Here is an 18,016-nt window from a genome sequence, read left to right as displayed (position 1 = left end):
CTACAGCTAAGAAGTGTGGATTTATCTCTGTGCGTCTAAGCAGATTGCTAGATCGCTGGAGAAGGGAAACTGAGCTTCACTAGTGGCCCTCAATCTTGTCGGATGCTTAGATGTTACGCTCCGGCCGAGCTATGTAAATATTGTAATTACTTCAATAAATATGAGAACCGCTGGCTTCAGCCGACAGCTAAGAAGTGTGGATTTATCTCTGTGCGTCTAAGCAGATTGCTAGATTGCTGGAGAAGAAGGGATATGGAGCTTCCTGGTGGCCCTCAATCTTGGCGGATGCTTAAATGTTACGCTCCGGCCGAGCTATATAAATATTGTAATTACTTCAATAAATATGGGAGATAGCGAGCTTCTCGTCGGATGCTTAGATGTTACGCTCCGGCTGAGCTATGTAAATATTGTAATTACTTCAATAAATATGAGAACCGCTGGCTTCAGCGGACAGCTAAGAAGTGTGGATTTATCTCTGTGCGTCTGAGCAGATAGCTAGATCGCCGGAGAAGGGAAATTGAGACAGAATGTGGATGTGTCTCAATTTAGCCCTTTCCTGACAATCCTAACATTTCATAATCCAATAGCCCAACACACCAAGGGTCAATATCGAGCCCCTGAAGTGTTGAAGTGGGAATGATTGTATATAGAGAGTTGTTTAAATGTAATTGAGTCATGTATGCAATGTGTGCTGGGGATTGCATCATATACTGTGATTGCATCATGCACTGTCTGCTGTCCACTATGCAAGTGTGTAAGGAGTTAACTGTCTGTTGCATCAGAAAGCAGGGGTGAATATAAATAGCTCCCTGTTATCTCTCTCTCTGGTTATCTGCTCTCTGCACTCTGTCTGTATGTATATTGTCTTGTGAGAGTTTTCCGTTTACCAGTAAACCTGTTTATAGATAGTTGAAGTCTCCAGCCTCGTTACTGGTACCAGTGCTTCTACGTGAGTCTTCTGCTGCGTGTGTGCTTATCCAAACCGCGCTCTGACAGTGGTTATGGGCCCAGCACGCTTCCGCACTGCCAGAGGCCAGAGAGTTCAAAGGTGAGGAGCGTCCAGATGGGCCCCCCAAACCGCCTGCGCCACTCCCCTCGTGGACCCCAATCTTTGACAAAGGGACCCCGGAGAAACCGCATGCCTTCCATCAAGACGCCGCACGTTTATTTCCTCGCAACCCTTCTGATTGTCTCCAACATGATCGCCTCCCAAACAACGCCATGATTTCTCTTTTACCCAAACAGAACAGACTACGGGGGGTCTCCAAGGGGGGCGGGGGGGGCACAACAGAGGAAAGGACCACAGCTGACACCCACCCACCCTCGAGGGGTTTTGGACTCCAACTCCCAGCATTCCTAACAGCCTCAGGCCCTTTCCTTTCCCCCCTCCGCCGGAGGGGGGAAAGGAAGGGGCCTGAGGCTGTTAGGAATGCTGGGAGTTGGAGTCCAAAACCCCTCAAAGGCCAAAATTTGCCCTTGCCTGGGAGAGATGGACGTTAACTATCAATTGGAGCCTCGGCGGGTCGTACCGTTTATTCTGGAGTCTTTACAAGGGAGGGGAGGGGTCCACAGCCAGCCCCGAAGAAGAAGAAGCCTGGAGCCCCCTCCCCAGAGCCTGGCCGTGATATACATTATCTCTTTCTCTATATATAACCTATCTATCTATTTACAGACGCGTGTGCGCCGGCCCCGTTTGGTCCGTGGCTCTTGGGGGGCCGTGGGGGAGGTAAGAGGGGGGGCACTCCCACCCTGACCACCCCCCACCCCTTTTGCAGGCCTTTGGGACAGCATATCCGCCCCCCCTCCCCTCATTGTAATAAAAGCTGAAATGTGGGGACGCTGGAATGAGAGCCTGCAGGGCCAAGGAAGGAGCCCCCTCCCCACTCAGAAAAGCCTTTTGCATTTGGGGAGGGGGCCGAAGGAGTGTGTCAAATCAAGGTATGCTCCCCCTCGGCCTTCTGGGAGGGAGGGGCTCGGGGGGAAAGGGAAAGGGGTTTTGCCCCCTCCCCAAATGACAACAGAGGGGAAAGAGGGGCTTCTGCTTCTGGATGAGGGTCCAGGTCCATGAGGGGAGGGGGCCGGGGCCGCGGGAGGGGTCGGCCTCACTGCTCCTCCAGCCAGGAGGGCTTCTCGGCCCCGGGGCTCTTCAGCCGGATGTTGAACTGCTTCAGCGTCTGCTCCAGCTGCGTCTGGTTGCCGGCAAAGTAGGCCGAGATGGCGTTGTGGAAGAGCAGCAGCTGCTTGTGCATCACCTTCACCTGCGACGGAGACAGAGACAGAGACAGACAGGTGTGTCACAGAAATATCTCTATCTATAAAAGGATAAAAGTTGTTTGCACAGTGACTATAACAACAAAACTAAACGTCCCAGAAATATGAAACTTGGCAACACAACGCAAAAGCCTTGCCTCCCGGTTACAACAACACAACCACACTGTGATGACTCATGGGCCATGTAGTCCCGTTCCTAGTACTATTGTGGCAGATGAAGAGGAAAACTTGGGTTTCCCACCGTTTCAGCCAGAATTGGAGCCCTTGCACCTGCAAGATGTTTGCCCACAAGAAGTCAGCCAAACAAGCCTTGAGCAGAAATCTCCCCCATTTTCTCGCCGGGATTATTATAATCAAGATAGGGGCGCTCGAGAGGCGACTCGCCGGAGCGCCAGGATAGCTGCCAGACAATTAGCTGATTAAGTCTGTTTCCCTTGGGAAACTTTAAGGAGTCAATGCATCTGGACACAGTATAGGTTTCGTTTCTTGTTCCCCAGGGAAAGTGTTCCTTGGCGGGAAAACAAGATCCTATTTAGGTGTTTGCCCGCAAAGAAATCCTTGCGGAGTCAATTCGTCGGCTTGAGGAGTGAGATCGTGTGTAGACTTCGTACTCCAGTTCCCAGATCCCGGATCAAGTTTCCAGCCCAGCCTTGTACCATGGACTTCTATGGACTCAGTTCTTGATTCATGTTTGCCTTGTTTCCAGTTTGATCTTGCCAAGTTTCAAGTCTTGCCTTGCCTTGCGTTTTAAACCACGGACCTTGCTTCTCAGATTCAAGCCTTGTTTTCCAGTTTCCTTCGGATTTACCTTAAGCCTCAAAGACTAAGGACAGTTCCCCACACTATTGCTTGCCAAATAGTGTGTGTTTCGGTGAAGTGGATTATAACTTTGGACTTTAATATCTCATATTGGACATTGTTTTCCTGGACTATATTTGACCTTTCCTGAAAGGTCTACTTCTGAACTATATTCTACACTTGTTTTTATTGACTTTATATATTTCCTTAATAAAGATATTAGATAGATTCTGGTCTCTGCGCATGGTTATTGGTGTTCTGCAGCCTGGGTCCTGACACACACCACAAAACCACAATTCGGACCCACAAAACTCACAACAACTCATCGTGACTATAACAACACAACTAAACGCCCCAGAAATACGAAACTTGGCACCCACTAATAATCAACACCATCACAGGCAAGAATCAGCCATGCACTGAGGCTACAAGGCCATTCAGTGCTCATCCACCTCCCCAATCCCTACATTCACACTTGGCCTCCAAAAAAACAATTATAATAATAACAATGACAACAACAACAATAAGAATCAACACCATCACAGGCAAGAAGCAGCCAGGCACTGAGGCTGAGAGGCCAGTCAGTGCTACACTGGGCCTCCAAAAAACAATACAGTAGCATCTAACTTATCCAGCTTCATAACCACTACAACAACAACAATAAACACCTACACAGGCAAAACAAACAAAAAAAAAGACTATTGTACCACAATAAAAATATAAACCGCACTCAGCAGAATCAGACATCAGGATTAACAACAAACCAAAGACAACAGGGATCTCAAGCAATTATCAATCAACACAAAAATTGAAGAAGGTAACAGACTTCAAATACTACTACTAATGTGAGTATAAAGAAGGGTGGAGGTCACAGCATCAATACAACCTAATGTAGACTGACCAACACCACCAGACTCAGACACAGCAACGCGTGGCCGGGCACAGCTAGTATACCTATAAAAGGGTAATGAAATTTTGGCCTATTATTATTATTATTATTATTATTATTATTAATCTTTATTTGTACCCCGCTAGCATCTCCCGAAGGACTCGATGCGGCTTACAAAGGCCAAGGCCTCAACACACAATATAACAATACAAAACAAAAGGCAAATTAAAAACAATTAAAACAGTATAAAACACAAGCAATAACAATACGCTAAAACACAATAGAACTGGGCCGGGCCGGAGTAATGGGTACAAGATTAAAAGTGCTGAAGGGACAGGTGATATATAAGGCTTCTAGGGCAAGTGCAGAGTGCGATATACGATCTTAGTTCTAATAAAGTGCTGATGGGACTTGGTGTTGGAGATTTCCTATTAATCTGGGAAGGCACATTGGAACAGCCAGGTCTTCAAGTTCTTTCTGAAGACTGCCAATGTCGGGGCCTGTCTGAGATCCTTGGGGAGGGTGTTCCAGAGTCGGGGGGCCACCACGGAGAAGGCCCTGTCTATACAGTCCATTCAAACCTATATGGTTTGAATGGACTGTATGAAAGGTGTATGGACGCTTTAGCACAGGTCTGGGCTTTAGCACAGCTGGTAAATCACCAGCAGTAATAAGATCTATCAAATGAAAGGTGGACAGTTCGAAGCCCGGTCGGGGTGAGCACCCAACCGTCAAGCCCAGCTCACTGTAAATCCTGGTGAATTCTCCCCAAACCTCTTCTTCAGTTTATTTATTTATGTATTTATTACATGCATTTATACCCCGCCCTTCTCTCCGAGGGGACTCAGAGCGGCTTACATTCTGCCACGAGGGCCAGCAACAAATATACTATAAAAACAAAACAATTAAAACATGATAAAAAGTATACAAAAATTAAAACGCTGCAAGGCAGCGATATTGCACCATCCTCAGTCATTCAATACTGCTTCAATTACAGATTTGCGATCGATCAGTTGCTGATCGATTCCTCTGTTAACTGCATGCCATAGGAAAGGGTAGGAACAGGGGCGGCTCAAGCTATATGCAAACTATTTATTATATTTATTTATTTATTTCCAACATTTATATCCCGCCCTTCTCACCCGAAGGGACTCAGGGTGACGTACACAATTGGCAACAATTCGATGCCTACACATAATTAAAACATAGCAATGAAAATCCAATTAAAACAATTAAAACAATATAAAAATATAAAAACATATGGTTAAAAATCCGTTTATCCAAAATCCTCGTGCTGTAGCCGTAAATCAGTCCGGGTCGTTTTTATCATTTAATCTTCGAAAGCCTGGGCACATAGCCAAGTTTTCAGGGCTTTTCTAAAACTCAAAAGGGTTGGGGCTTGTCGTACATCTCTGGGGAGGGTATTCCACAACCGAGGAGAACCGTTTAGGGCAGGGGTCCTCAAACTTTTAAAGCAGAGGGCCAGTTCACAATCCTTCAGACTGTGGAGGGGCCGAATTATCATTTGGAAGAAAAAAAACGAAGAATTTCCTATGCACACTGCACATGTCTTACTTGTAGTGCAAAACAACAACAACATTGAAAACAATTGTAACCAACATACATTTATCAGGATTTCAATGGGAAGTGTGAGCCTGCTTCTGGCCAATGAGATAGTCAAGTTAATTAGGATTGTTGTTGTGCCTTCAAGTCATTTCAGGCTTTGGCCGAGCCTAAGTCGAAAATTAATTATTTATTCATTTACTACATTTATTTATTACATTTATATCCTGCCCTTCTTACCCCGAAGGGGACTTAGAGCAGCTGTATGTGCATACAATATATTATATTATTAGCATAGCACAATATTAGCATTATATATTACTATATTGAACTATACCACTATACTGTAATATTATATGTAATATATATCATATAATTAATATTATTATATGGTATTACTAGCTGTGCCCGGCCACGCGTTGCTGTGGCGTTGTCTGGTGCTGTTGGTGAGAAATTGTTGAGGCAGTGGTGGTATTGAATGTCTGTTGTATGGTTGTCTTTATGTTTAATATGCACACTGAAGTGGATTATATGGCAGTGTGGAGTCAAGATAATCCAGTTCAAAGCAGATAATATAAGATAATATAAGATTCTAAATGGGTTATATAGCTGTGTGGAAGGGCCTTGAGTCTACACTGCCATATAATCCAGTTCAAATCCTAAGTGAGGCCTAACTGTGCCTGTCCCCTGGGCTGAGTAGGTTGCTAGGAGACCAAGTAGGTGGAGCTTAGCCTTCTAACTGGCAGCAATTGGATAAAAACTATTATTCCTCTCCCTCTAATTAGGACTTTATTTTTGTTTTGTTTTTGTTGTATCAACCTAGAGCCGTGAATGATGGGTTGTGTTGTCAAATTTTGAGGTTGGGGGGCCTGTAGTTTTGTTGTTTTGTCTGCTGCCCTGATGCCATCACTCTTTTATATATATAGATTAGTATTAGTATTATAACATTATAATATTATTATCAATATTATATGTATATACAATATATTATATTATTTAAAATGATATAAAAATATTATATTATAAAACTGAGGGTGGGGGCCAGGTAAATGACCATGGAGGGCCGCATCCGGCCCCCTGGTCTTAGTTTGGGGACCCCTGGTTTAGGGCTTTATAGGTCAAAACCAGCCCTTTGAATTGGGCTCAGTAGCATATCGGCAACTGCGGAAGGCGCAATCCTCTCGGGGTGCAGTTGCGGCGCCTCCGAGAGCACGATTAGCCTGCCGCCAAGCCGGCCTGCTTGCCTCCGCTTCTCTCTGCCTTGCCCTCCCACCGCCCCCCAAAGCCATGGGGGGAAAGAGTGAAGGAGGCCCCATCCCCGCAGCACGAGGCCACAGCGCGGGAAAACAGAAACGGCTTGGCTCCCTCACCCTCCCACTGCCCCTCCAAAGCCGGGAGACGGGGGAAAGAGCGAAGGAGCACTTGGTTTAGGGAGGAGGGTTGCCAAAAATATTGCTTGCTTACACTTGCAAATTACCTAGGGCCGGCCCTAGGTAGGAAAGGGTTAAGGGAGAGGCAGTGGGTGGGGTCATGCAAATTAAGGAATCATGGGATGTCATGGGCTGGGCTGTGGCGCAGGCTGTTGAGCAACCAGCTGCAACAAATCACTCTGACCAAGAGGTCACGAGTTCGAGGCCAGCTCGGAGCCCCGTGTTTGTCTTGTCTTTGTTCTATGTCAAGGCATTGAATGTTTGCCTATATGTCTAATGTGATCCGCCCTGAGTCCCCTTCGGGGTGAGAAAGAAGGGCGGAATATAAATACTGTAAATAATAAACAAATGTCCATTCTGGAGGAAAAACAGAACATCTAGGGTGAAATTCTCCCTGCATGGGTGGGGGGCAGGATGGTGTCTGTGGATGACTCTGACAGAGTTTGGGCTGCATGTTTGTAGCGCTCACTGTAACCTGCATGTCAGTGGACGGAGGGTCATGGGTGTCTCCTGCTCAGTGGGAACTGTAGCCGTTTGTGTAAGTGGACACCTCCACCACATACACATTTTCACCGTTATTTATACACATAATAACGGTGAAAATGTGTATGTGGTGGAGGTGTCCACTTACACAAACAGCTACAGTGTTGATAGGGGATGTTGTTATAATTCCATGTGACTTTGCTTCATACACATGTACTGTTCTTATCATTTTAGGTTACGTTGCACCTTGGAGTGCCTTTGTAAACTGCTCTGAGTCCCTTAGGGAAGATAATGGCAGGTTATAAATAAAGATTACTTACTACTAGCGCTGTAATTAGAAAAATTAGGTACTGCTAACAGGGGAGGTTTTTTACGACACCATAAAGAACAAGACCAGAAATGCCGGCGACCAAAGAAAGGAGGAAGTCCTGATGGCTCTTTATCAGAGAATGGAGCAACAGCACCCCCTTGTGGCTGAATCCCAGCACAACCTCCAAGGCACCAAAAACTGGACTTCATGACAACATACCTACTTTCTATCTGTTCTGTTCTGTCCTGTCTCTCCAAACGGCATTGAATGTTCGCCGTCTATGTGTACTGTGATCCGCCCTGAGTCTCCTTGGGGAGATAGGGTGGAATATAAATAGTTATATTATTATTATTATTATTATTATTATTATTATTATTATTATTATGTAGCCTAATTTGGCTGAAGACACAATTCTAAGATTAAGGCCTGCAATGACGAACTGCCTTCTTGCTGAACTACGATAAGAACTGTGATAGTGATAAGGGAATTTTTTACATCTGTCAACATTTGCTGACTTCATAACCTTTTTGGGGAAAACAACGTGTTTACATTAATCAGAGACAATGGCTCTTTTAAGTTACAGGATTCCTTTCGTTAAGAAGAAAGTCAGCACAAGGGGCCTGAGGCTGTTAGGAATGGTGGGAGTTGGAGTCCAAAACACCTGGAGGGAGGGCCCAAGTTGGCCCAGGCCTGGGGTAGGAGGGGTCATCAGTCTTAACTACCAATTGGGGGACCGAGGACATCATGGAGCCTCTGTGGCTTTCGTCATTACCAACACCAACCAAGAAGAGCCAACATCTGCCAGGAAACTGAGATGGAATCAACATGTTCTAGGATGGAAGACGTCTATCATTAATTTATAGCTTTTTGGGACAATTAGCGAACTACTGCTATATAAGTGACCTTATTGCAATCCAAAAATTGTGGCAGATCCTTAATCCCTCCTTATTATCCAACATTTTCACTTATCCAACTTTCTGCCGGCCCGTTTATGTTGGATAAGTGAGACTCTACTGTATATTATTTTGACTGTGCTTTGACCCACCTCGAGCCACAAGGAGAGGCAGGTAAAAAATATTGTTGTTGTTGTTGTTGTTATTTACTTACACTGAGACATGAGGGTCAGCATTGGAGACGCTTTCTTTTGTCTACCTGCTCTTTCACCTGAGATGCATTTCCCACAGCAATCAAGGCAAGGGTTTCCCTTCTTTCCGAAGTATATGCAGGAGCATCGTCCTGCAGATGTTTCTCTCCTGTTTCCTAAGACCAATAGCACTGGCCAGATGCCAAATAGCCCTGCAGAGAACTCCCTCTGCCCAGCCAGAGACATTTTCCCACCAGCGTTACGGAACACAGACCAGGAGTCCGATCTCCTGTAGAATTCTGGGAAATGTACGAGGGCTATCCAGAAAGTACATTACGTTTTGGAATTAAAAATGAACAAAGTATAGGAGAAAACATTTACCATATGCAGTTGAAAGCCAGACCCAAATACCACTTCTCAACATAGTCGCCATTCAAATCTAGGCACTTATCATAGCAATGAATGAGCTTGGTAACTCCTTCCCCACAAAACTCTGCCGCTTGCGTCTTCAACCAGCCGGTCAGCCCTTCCTACAGCTGCGCATCGTTGCCAAAATGCTGCGTTGCCAGCCACGCGCCCATTGTTGGAAACAAGTGGTTGAGGACGCAAGCGGCAGTGTTTTGTGGGGAAGGAGTTTCCAAGCTGTTGTCGAAGGCTTTCATGGCCGGGATCACAGGATTGTTGTATGTATTCCGGGCTGTATGGCCATGTTCTAGAAGTATTCTCTCCTGATGTTTTGCCCACATCTATGGCAGGCATCCTCAGAGGTTGTGAGGTATGGAGAAACTTAGCAAGGAAGGTTTATATATCTGTGGAAAGTCCAGGGTGTGAGAAGAGTTCTTTGTCAGTTGGAAGTCAGCGTGAATGTTGCAGTTAACCACCTTAATTAATTAGAACTGGAAAGGTTCTTCTCTTGCCTGGGGGGCATCCTTTGTTCAGAGTCATTAGCTATCCCTGGAGCTCCTCTGCCCTCAGAGTGTTGCTTCCCATCTACTGTTCTGATTTTTGAGTTTTTTAATACTGGTAGCCAGATTTTGTTCAGTTTCATGGTTTCTTCCTTTCTGTTGAAGTTGTCCACATGCTTGTGGATTTCAATGGCTTCTCTGTGTAGTCTGACATGATAGTTGTTGGAGTGGTCAAGCATTTCTGTGTTCTCAAATAATATACTGTGCCCAGGTTGGTTCATCAAGTGCTCTGCTATGGCTGATTTCTCTGGTTGAGTGAGTCTGCATTGCCTTTCATGTTCGTTGATTCATGTCTGGGCAAAGCTGCGTGTGGTGGTCCCTATGTAGACGTGTCCACAGCTGCATGGTATCCGGTAGACTCCTGCAGAGGAGAGAGGATCCCTCTTGTCCTTCGCTGACCGTAGCATTTGTTGGATTTTCTTTGTGGGTCTGTAGATAGTTTGTAGGTTGTGCTTCTTCATCAGCGGTCAGTGGTTCCCTTGATATATGGTAAGAACACCTTTCCTCTGGGTGGATCTTTCCCTTGACTCTCATGGCTTGTTCTTGGCCTTGCAGCTCTTCTGATGTCTGTGGTGGAGTCTCCATTGGCCTGGAGAGCCCAGTTTAGGTGGTTGAGTTCACCTTGGAAGAGGTGAGGTTCGCAGATTCTTTGTGCACGGCCTGTCAGGGCTTTGATTGTGCTCCTTTTTTGACTTGGGTGATGGAATGAGTTTCCAAGCTCATTCATCGCTATGAGAAGTGCCTAGATTTGAATGGCGACTATGTGAGATGTGTTATTTGGGTGTGGCTTTCAACTGCATATGGTAAATGTTTTCTCCTAATCTTCGTTCATTTTTAATTCCAAAACGTAATGTACTTTCTGGATAGCCCTCGGAGTTCAGGGACGCCAAGGACCTTTCTAGCTGAGATCTCCAAAGACCCTGTCCTGAACGACATTTCCCAGAATTCTGCATGAGCAATTGGCAGAAGACAGTGTCCGTTCTGTATTGCGGGTGGGCATCACGTGCCCCCCAGGATCATAAGATGGGTCAGCGGGGTCAGAGTGGACCGTGCCCTCCTGCCCCACAACCCCCCCCCCACACACACACACACCTTGTTCTCCTCCAGGAACTTGAGCTTGACGGCCACGTCGGCCCGCAGCTTCTCGTACTTGGCGCGGTGGGCATGGAAGTTGGCCTGGGCGGCCTCGAGGCGGCAGAAGGTCCCTGCGTCCCGGGGCCCCAGGTTGGCCTCCTCCAGGTCCGTGCGGTAAGCGTCGTACTCCAGCCTGGACACAGCAAGCGGGAGAGACACGGGGGTCAGGGCCGGCACCCGCCTGCTTTCCCCACCCCAGGATGCCACGTTTAATCTGTTCAGACCACTGTCTCACATTGTTAGTGCACACTTGGTAAGTAATGTGCAGTTTCTCATAGAGGGATATGCTATCCACCAAGAGCTGTGCCTTTAACAAAGGTATGTACTGTTAATGGGGATTTTTATGCATTCTAGAAGCTGCCAGGCAAGGCCCAGAGTAGCTGATAGCATTGACAAGGCACCGGCTGACAACAGGCAGGGTGAGATGTGGTTTGGGAGCATCCTCCTGCCCGAGGCCTTTCCCATTTGAAAGGTGGACAGGGAAGAATGAGAGCGTGTTTTGGTCACTTAACTAATTAGGAAAATGACCACAAAAGAAAGGGCCTTTGGACCAATGGGGTTGAACAAAGTGCAATATAATCTGACATGATGCCACTAGAATGTGAATGTATATTTTTGTTGTTTCAGCTGTTTATTTTATATTTTATACTTGTACTAGCTGTGCCTGGCCACGCATTGCTGTGGCGAAGTGTGGTGGTATAGGAAATAAATAATTGAGAAATTGGTGGTAGTTAGAGGCACAGCTGAAAAGTAGCCAGCTGCAATAAATCACTATGACCAAGAGGCCATGAGTTCGAGGCCAGCCCGTGTTGGACTGAGTACCCAACCATTAAAATAAAAAATAGCCCTGCTCGTTGTTGACCTAAGCAACCTGAAAGATAGTTGCATCTATCAAGTAAGTAATTTAGGTACCACTTCGTGAGGAGGCTAATTTAACTAATTTATGACACCATAAAAATCATCCAGCAGCATTTAGAATGAGGAAGTATCCAAGGACTCGGCGTCACAGTGGATGATGAAGCAGCAGCTCCCCCTGTGGCCGGAATCGAGCATACCCTCAGGAAGCTGGAAAAGGTTAAATTGCCTCTGCGTCTCTGTCTCTATGTTCATATGGCATTGAATGTTTGCCTTGTATGTGCACATTGTGATCCACCCCGAGTCCCCTTCGGGGTGAGAAAGAAGGGTGGGATATAAATACTATAAATAAATAAATATGTTATTTCCTAAAACTTGTGAATATACATTGGCATTCTGGGTTATATAGCTGTGTGGAAGGGCCTTGAGTCTACACTGCCATATAATCCAGTTCAAACAAGATAATCTGTATTTTATAGGCAGTGTGAAAGAGGCCTAAGTGAACCCTGCCTGTCCCCCGGGCGTCATTGTGGCTGAGGGGGTTGCTATGACATGAAGTGGATGGGGCCTAAAGCGGGTGGTGAGTACCCTTCTGTCTGGCAGCCAGGGGGAAAACGGCTCTTCCTCATCCTCTGTAATTTGGACTTTATTTTTCTAGGTTTTCTTGATTGAAAGATATAGATTGGATGCCTATTTCTTTTGTGGCCAAATTTGGTGTGGTTTGGTTCAGCGGTTTTCTTGTTTACTCCATGGGAAAAATGCACATTACATTTATATATATATAGATTGATGTATTTGATTGTTGTTTACATGATTTTAATAGGTTGTAAGCCGCTTTGGGTCCCGTGAGGGAGAAAAGCGGGATATAAAGATTTATTATTATCATCATCATCATCATCATCAATAATAATAATGAATCTATATTTGTATCCGGCCACCATCTCCCTAAAAGGACTCGGGGCAGCTCACAGAAGCACTCCAAGGGCCGCATATAAACAAAACTACACAAGTATAAATACAAAGACGTATAAAATCCCACTATTGAAATTGTAAGAGCAGGGGTCCCCAAACTTTTTAAGCCGAGGGCCGGTCCACAATCCTTCAGACTGTTGAGGGGCCGAATTATCATTTGGAAAAAAAAATACAAACAAATTCCTATGCATACTGCACATGTCTTATTTGTAGTGCAACAACAACAACAACGAAAGAACAATACAATATTTAAAAATGAAAACAATTTTAACCAACATAAACCTATTAGGATTTTAATGGAAAGTGTGGGCCTGCTACTGGCCAATGAGATAGTCAAGTTAATTAGGATTGTTGTTGTTGTTGTTGTTGTTGTTGTTGTTGTTGTTGTTGTGTGCCTTCAAGTCATGTCAGACTTTGGCCGAGCCTAAGTCTAAAATTAATTATTTATTTACTGCATTTATTTACTACATTTATATCCCACCCTTCTCACCCCGAAGGGGACTCAGAGCAGCTGTATGTACATACAATATATTATATTATTAGCATAACGCAATATTAGCATTATATATTACTGTATTGAACTATACCACTATAATATTATATAATATGTAATATATAACATACAATTAATATTATTATATGGTATTACTATTAGTATTATATTGTATAACATAAGATTATTATCAATATTATATGTATATACAATATATTATATTATTAAAACTGATATAAAAATATTATAAAACTGAGGGCGGGGGCCAGGTAAATGACCTTGGAGGGCCGCATCCGGCCCCCGGGCCTTAGTTTGGGGAGCCCTGTTGTAAGAGTATAAAAGATGTATAAAATCCCACTAATGAAATTGTAAGAGTGTAAAATTGAAATGGTAAGAGTGTAAAATTGAAATTGTAAGAGTGTAAGAGCTTGGCCCCATGTAAGCCGCCCTGAGTCCCTTTGGGGACATGGGGCGGGGTATAAAAATAAAATAATTATTATTATAAAATTATAAAGATTGCTAAAATGCATCAGAACTGCAGAAAGCTGGATATCTCCCGTAACAACCCAAGAGCGGAGCAGTGAATGCAAATGTTACAACGCTATAAATCCTGTAACTTTCCGCAGCAGCTGCACCTGTACTTTCCAGCTCCCTCCCTCAAGTGGGTTTATTTTGGGATAGCAAAGGTCTGCCAATGACCAGTGCCTGCCTTTGCCCCCCTTTCTGCAGCCCTGCACCCCAATGCACTGAGCCCCCCCCCCCCCCCCGCATACCTGGCCGTCTCGTACTGCTTGACGGTCATGAGGGTGTCCTCCATGGTCTTGTTGACCAAGGTGTTGATGCTGGAGACAAAGAAGTTCACGGCCCCCAGGAGGGTCTCCCCGTTCTTGCAGAGCAGCTTCTGGGTCTCCGCGTTGTAGCCAAACTCCTCCTGCCAGGGGACGGGGGACGGGGGGGGGGGGGGGGAGAAAAAAGGGGTGTGGGCTTCTCAGGGATTGTTGGGGAGAGCACCCCCAGACCCCTCCCCTGGACACTTGGACAACGTGCGAGCCATACGATATATGGTTTGAATGAACTGCATGAAAGATGAATGAATGAGACCTAATAATTTGAAAGAATGAGGCCTGGAAAACAACTACTGTAATTAAAAGTTGTTGGATTATGGTTGTATGTGTATGAAATGTAAATCAAGTGTTTCTGCTGTTTTGCAAGAGTGTGTGTTTCAGTAATGAAACAGTTAACAGCAGGCTAGTTAGACTGACAGCTTGCTATGATCTATCAGGCATGGTTTCCGGCCTTGGAGGTCGGAACTTCCTTCGGACTGAGGAATGTGTTTTCTTATCTCTGTGAGTTGAGCTGTGCTTGTCGAGCGAAGAGGCTATAGAAGAATGCCAGCTCAGAACGATGGCTTTTGCTGTGCTTTGTAAATATGTATTATAGATATTGAAATAAATGTTTGGACTTCAGACTACAGATGTGTTTGAGTCTGACATTGAACAGAGGAATTGGTGAGGCAGACGATTGCAACCAATTCATCAGGGTGCTGGAGAAGATGATCAATGGAGTCTGAAGAAACCCACCCAAACATGCACCCTGACCTCCACGCTGTAAAAAGTTGCTAATGAGACCTGTGACAATGATTAACTGTTTACATCTGTCAACATTTGCTGACTTGATGAACTTTTGGGGGGAAACAACGGTGTTTACATTATGCACTTTTGACCTGACCCCCCATCTTAGCCATCTGTGGTGAAGTTGTTTTTAGGACTTTTTTTATCCTTTTATTGTTTTTATTTATACAACTGTGCTTGAATCTGTTTTTATTTGATTGTCAAATTGTTTTTGTTTTTATATTTTAACTTGTTTATACAGTAGAGTTTCACTTATCCAACATTCTGGATTATCCAAGCCATTTTTGTAGTCAATGTTTTCAATATATCGTGATATTTTGGTGCTAAATTCGTAAATACAGTAATTACTACATAACGTTACTATGTATTGAACTGCTTTTTCTGTCAAGTTGTTGTAATACACGATGTTTTGGTGCTTAACTTGTAAAATCATAACATAATTTGACATTTAATAGGCTTTTCCTTGATCCCTCCTTATTATCCAACATTTTCGCTTATCCAACATTCTGCTGGCCCGTTTATGTTGGATGAATGAGACTCTACTGTATTGTTGTTTTTATTGGCATTGAATTTTTGGCAGACTTGTAAGCCGCCTTAAGTCCCTTTGGGTGGGAAAGGCAGGATAGAAATGACGCAAATAAATGCATAAAAAGTAAAATGTATGTGAATGATGAGTAAAAATGTAACCCCCTTTGTTTGTTTGTTGATCACTGCAACTGTAGGTTGTTGTGAATCCAATGCAATTACATAGAATCGGTATGTCTAAATATCATTCTGTAAAAGTTCTGTAAAAGGCATGTGTCAACAGCTGATTGGCTGAGCCAGTCAGGAGCCAGAATTCCGATTGGCTGCTGTCTGTAGCTTGCTGCTGAGACCAACAGTTTTAACTGCCACTTTCACCTTGAAGAGTGAAGAGGGCGCTGACTGGAAACGGTCAGGAAGGAAATGGCTACCGACTCTCCAAAGCCTGGTTATTTATAAGACAAATGAGGCATATTTAAAGACTGTATAAAAGGACTGTCTATTTTCTCTGTTCTCTGTGTGAATTCAGAGAGACTGCTGTATATATTGTTGCCCTGTTTGAGCTTTTGAACTGAAGTAAAGATAGTTACTTGTTACACAAGCCTGAGTGACACTTTATTATACTACAGGGTTTATCTTGGCTCAGAAACTGTAGTAAAGCTTCTATTTATTTGTATCTACAACCTCCAACAACAAAGATGTGCCCTGCCTGGTCGTACGAAAGAGAAGCCTTGGCCAGCCACACGTGGTGAAGCCACGCAAGCCCTGGATGGCTACTCCAGAGGGTCTCCTAATCTGCCCAGCAGCTTGAAGGCCCTCCGGCTTCCTCCATTCTGGAGACCCCCAAGAAAGAGAGAGAGAGAGCGCGACCCCTGGCTCACCTGGAGCTCCGGGGACTTCTGGCTGAGGTCGGAGAAGGCGTCGGCCAGGGCGTGCTGGGTCTGGACCAGGCTGTAGAAGTGGTTGGTCAGGGCCCGCGCCAGGCCCAGGACGCACTCGTACTTGCGCTTGGTGTCGCGCAGCAGCTCGATCTGCGTCTCCAGCTCCAGGTCCACCGTCCGAGACCCCCGGCCAAAGCGCTCCGACAGCAGCTGCTTCGTGCACTGAAATATTTGGGGCGGGGGCACAGCAACAACGGCAAAACTTTATTTATATACCGCTCTCTCTCCGATAAGGACTCAGAGCGGTTTACACATCATAAAAACAATCAATACATATACATTATACAAAATACAAGAAACCAATATAACAGCAATTAACAAACATGTTTAAAATTCCAACATTTTAAAACCACATACAGTAGAGTCTCACTTATCCAACATAAACGGGCCGGCAGAATGTTGGATAAACGAATATGTTGGATAATAAGGTTATGATTTTACAAATTAAGCACCAAAATATCATGTTATACAACAAATTTGACAGAAACAGTAGTTCAATATGCAGGAATGCTATGTAGTAATTACTGTATTTACGAATTTAGCACCAAAATATCATGATGTATTGAAAACATTGACTACAAAAAGGCGTTGGATAATCCAGAACGTTGGATAAGCAAGTGTTGGATAAGTGAGACTTTACTGTACCATATTTACTCGAGTATAAGCCAATCCAGATATAAGCTGAGGTACCTAATTTTATCACAAGAAAACTGGGAAAACATTGACTCCAGTATAAGCCGAGGGTGGGAAATTTCAGAAATAAAAACAGATACCAATAAAATTATATTAATTGAGGCATCAGTAGGTTAAATGTTTTTGAATATTTACATAAAGCTCAAATTTAAGATAAGACTGTCCAACTCTGATCAAATCATTATTCTCATCTTCTTCAATGTAAATGTGCTTATGTATCCTTTTAGTAAAATAATCCATGTAATAATAATAATAAACACAGGAAAATAATACAAGTACAGTAGAGTCTCACTTATCCAAGCTAAACGGGCCGGCAGAAGCTTGGATAAGCGAATATGTTGGATAATAAGGAGGGATTAAGGGAAAGCCTATTAAACATCAAATTAGGTTATGATTTTACAAATTAAGCACCAAAACTTCATGTTATACAACAAATTTGACAGAAAAAGTAGTTCAATATGCAGTAATGTTATGTTGTAATTACTGTATTTACAAATTTAGCACCAAAATATCACAATATATTGAGAACATTGACTACAAAAATGGCTTGGATAATCCAGAGGCTTGGATTAGTGAGACTCTACTGTAATAATAAATAGACAACGACCCGATTAAACAACAATTTAAAATATTTAAAAAACATTAAAACAATTAAGACGATTATTGTGCATAGATCCGAAGCCAGATAATCCGATCAGTGGACGAATGCAACTACATATGCATTTTAAAATTTTATAATTCATGTTTTAATAGAGTTTAATAGAGTTTTTGATTGATGTGGTATTGTTGTAATGTTTATTGATTTTGTTATTGTTTTATTGCTCTGGGCAATGTAAATTGCCGACTTTTGTAAGCCGCCCTGAGTCCCTACGGGTGAGAAGGGCGGGGTAAAAGTGATATAAATAAATACATAGTATCTCACGTCTATATTTATATTTATCACTACTTTTCCCTCCTTCCCTTTTTTTTCTGTTTTAAAAAG

General features: G+C 43.9%; 1 protein-coding gene across 2 annotated transcripts in view; it reads right to left on the bottom strand.

The window, feature by feature from the left end:
• Nucleotides 1-1,965: 1,965 nt before the first annotated feature.
• Nucleotides 1,966-18,016, bottom strand: part of arfip2 (ADP ribosylation factor interacting protein 2) — a 23,172-nt gene continuing 7,121 nt past the window's right edge. For both annotated transcript variants that reach the window (XM_062974373.1, XM_062974374.1), the window contains 4 exons: nt 16,282-16,503; nt 14,021-14,178; nt 10,886-11,060; nt 1,966-2,258 (listed from right to left, as the gene is read on the bottom strand). In XM_062974373.1, the coding sequence (XP_062830443.1) occupies nt 2,103-2,258; nt 10,886-11,060; nt 14,021-14,178; nt 16,282-16,503 (711 nt within the window). In that variant the 3' untranslated portion in view covers nt 1,966-2,102. The remainder of the gene's footprint in view (nt 2,259-10,885; nt 11,061-14,020; nt 14,179-16,281; nt 16,504-18,016) is intronic.

The sequence above is a fragment of the Anolis carolinensis genome, chromosome 3, assembly GCF_035594765.1.
Source record: "Anolis carolinensis isolate JA03-04 chromosome 3, rAnoCar3.1.pri, whole genome shotgun sequence".
Classification (NCBI taxonomy): Eukaryota; Metazoa; Chordata; class Lepidosauria; order Squamata; family Dactyloidae; genus Anolis; species Anolis carolinensis.
Note: the sequence above shows the minus strand (reverse complement) of the source record. Positions and strands in the feature narration are given on the sequence as shown.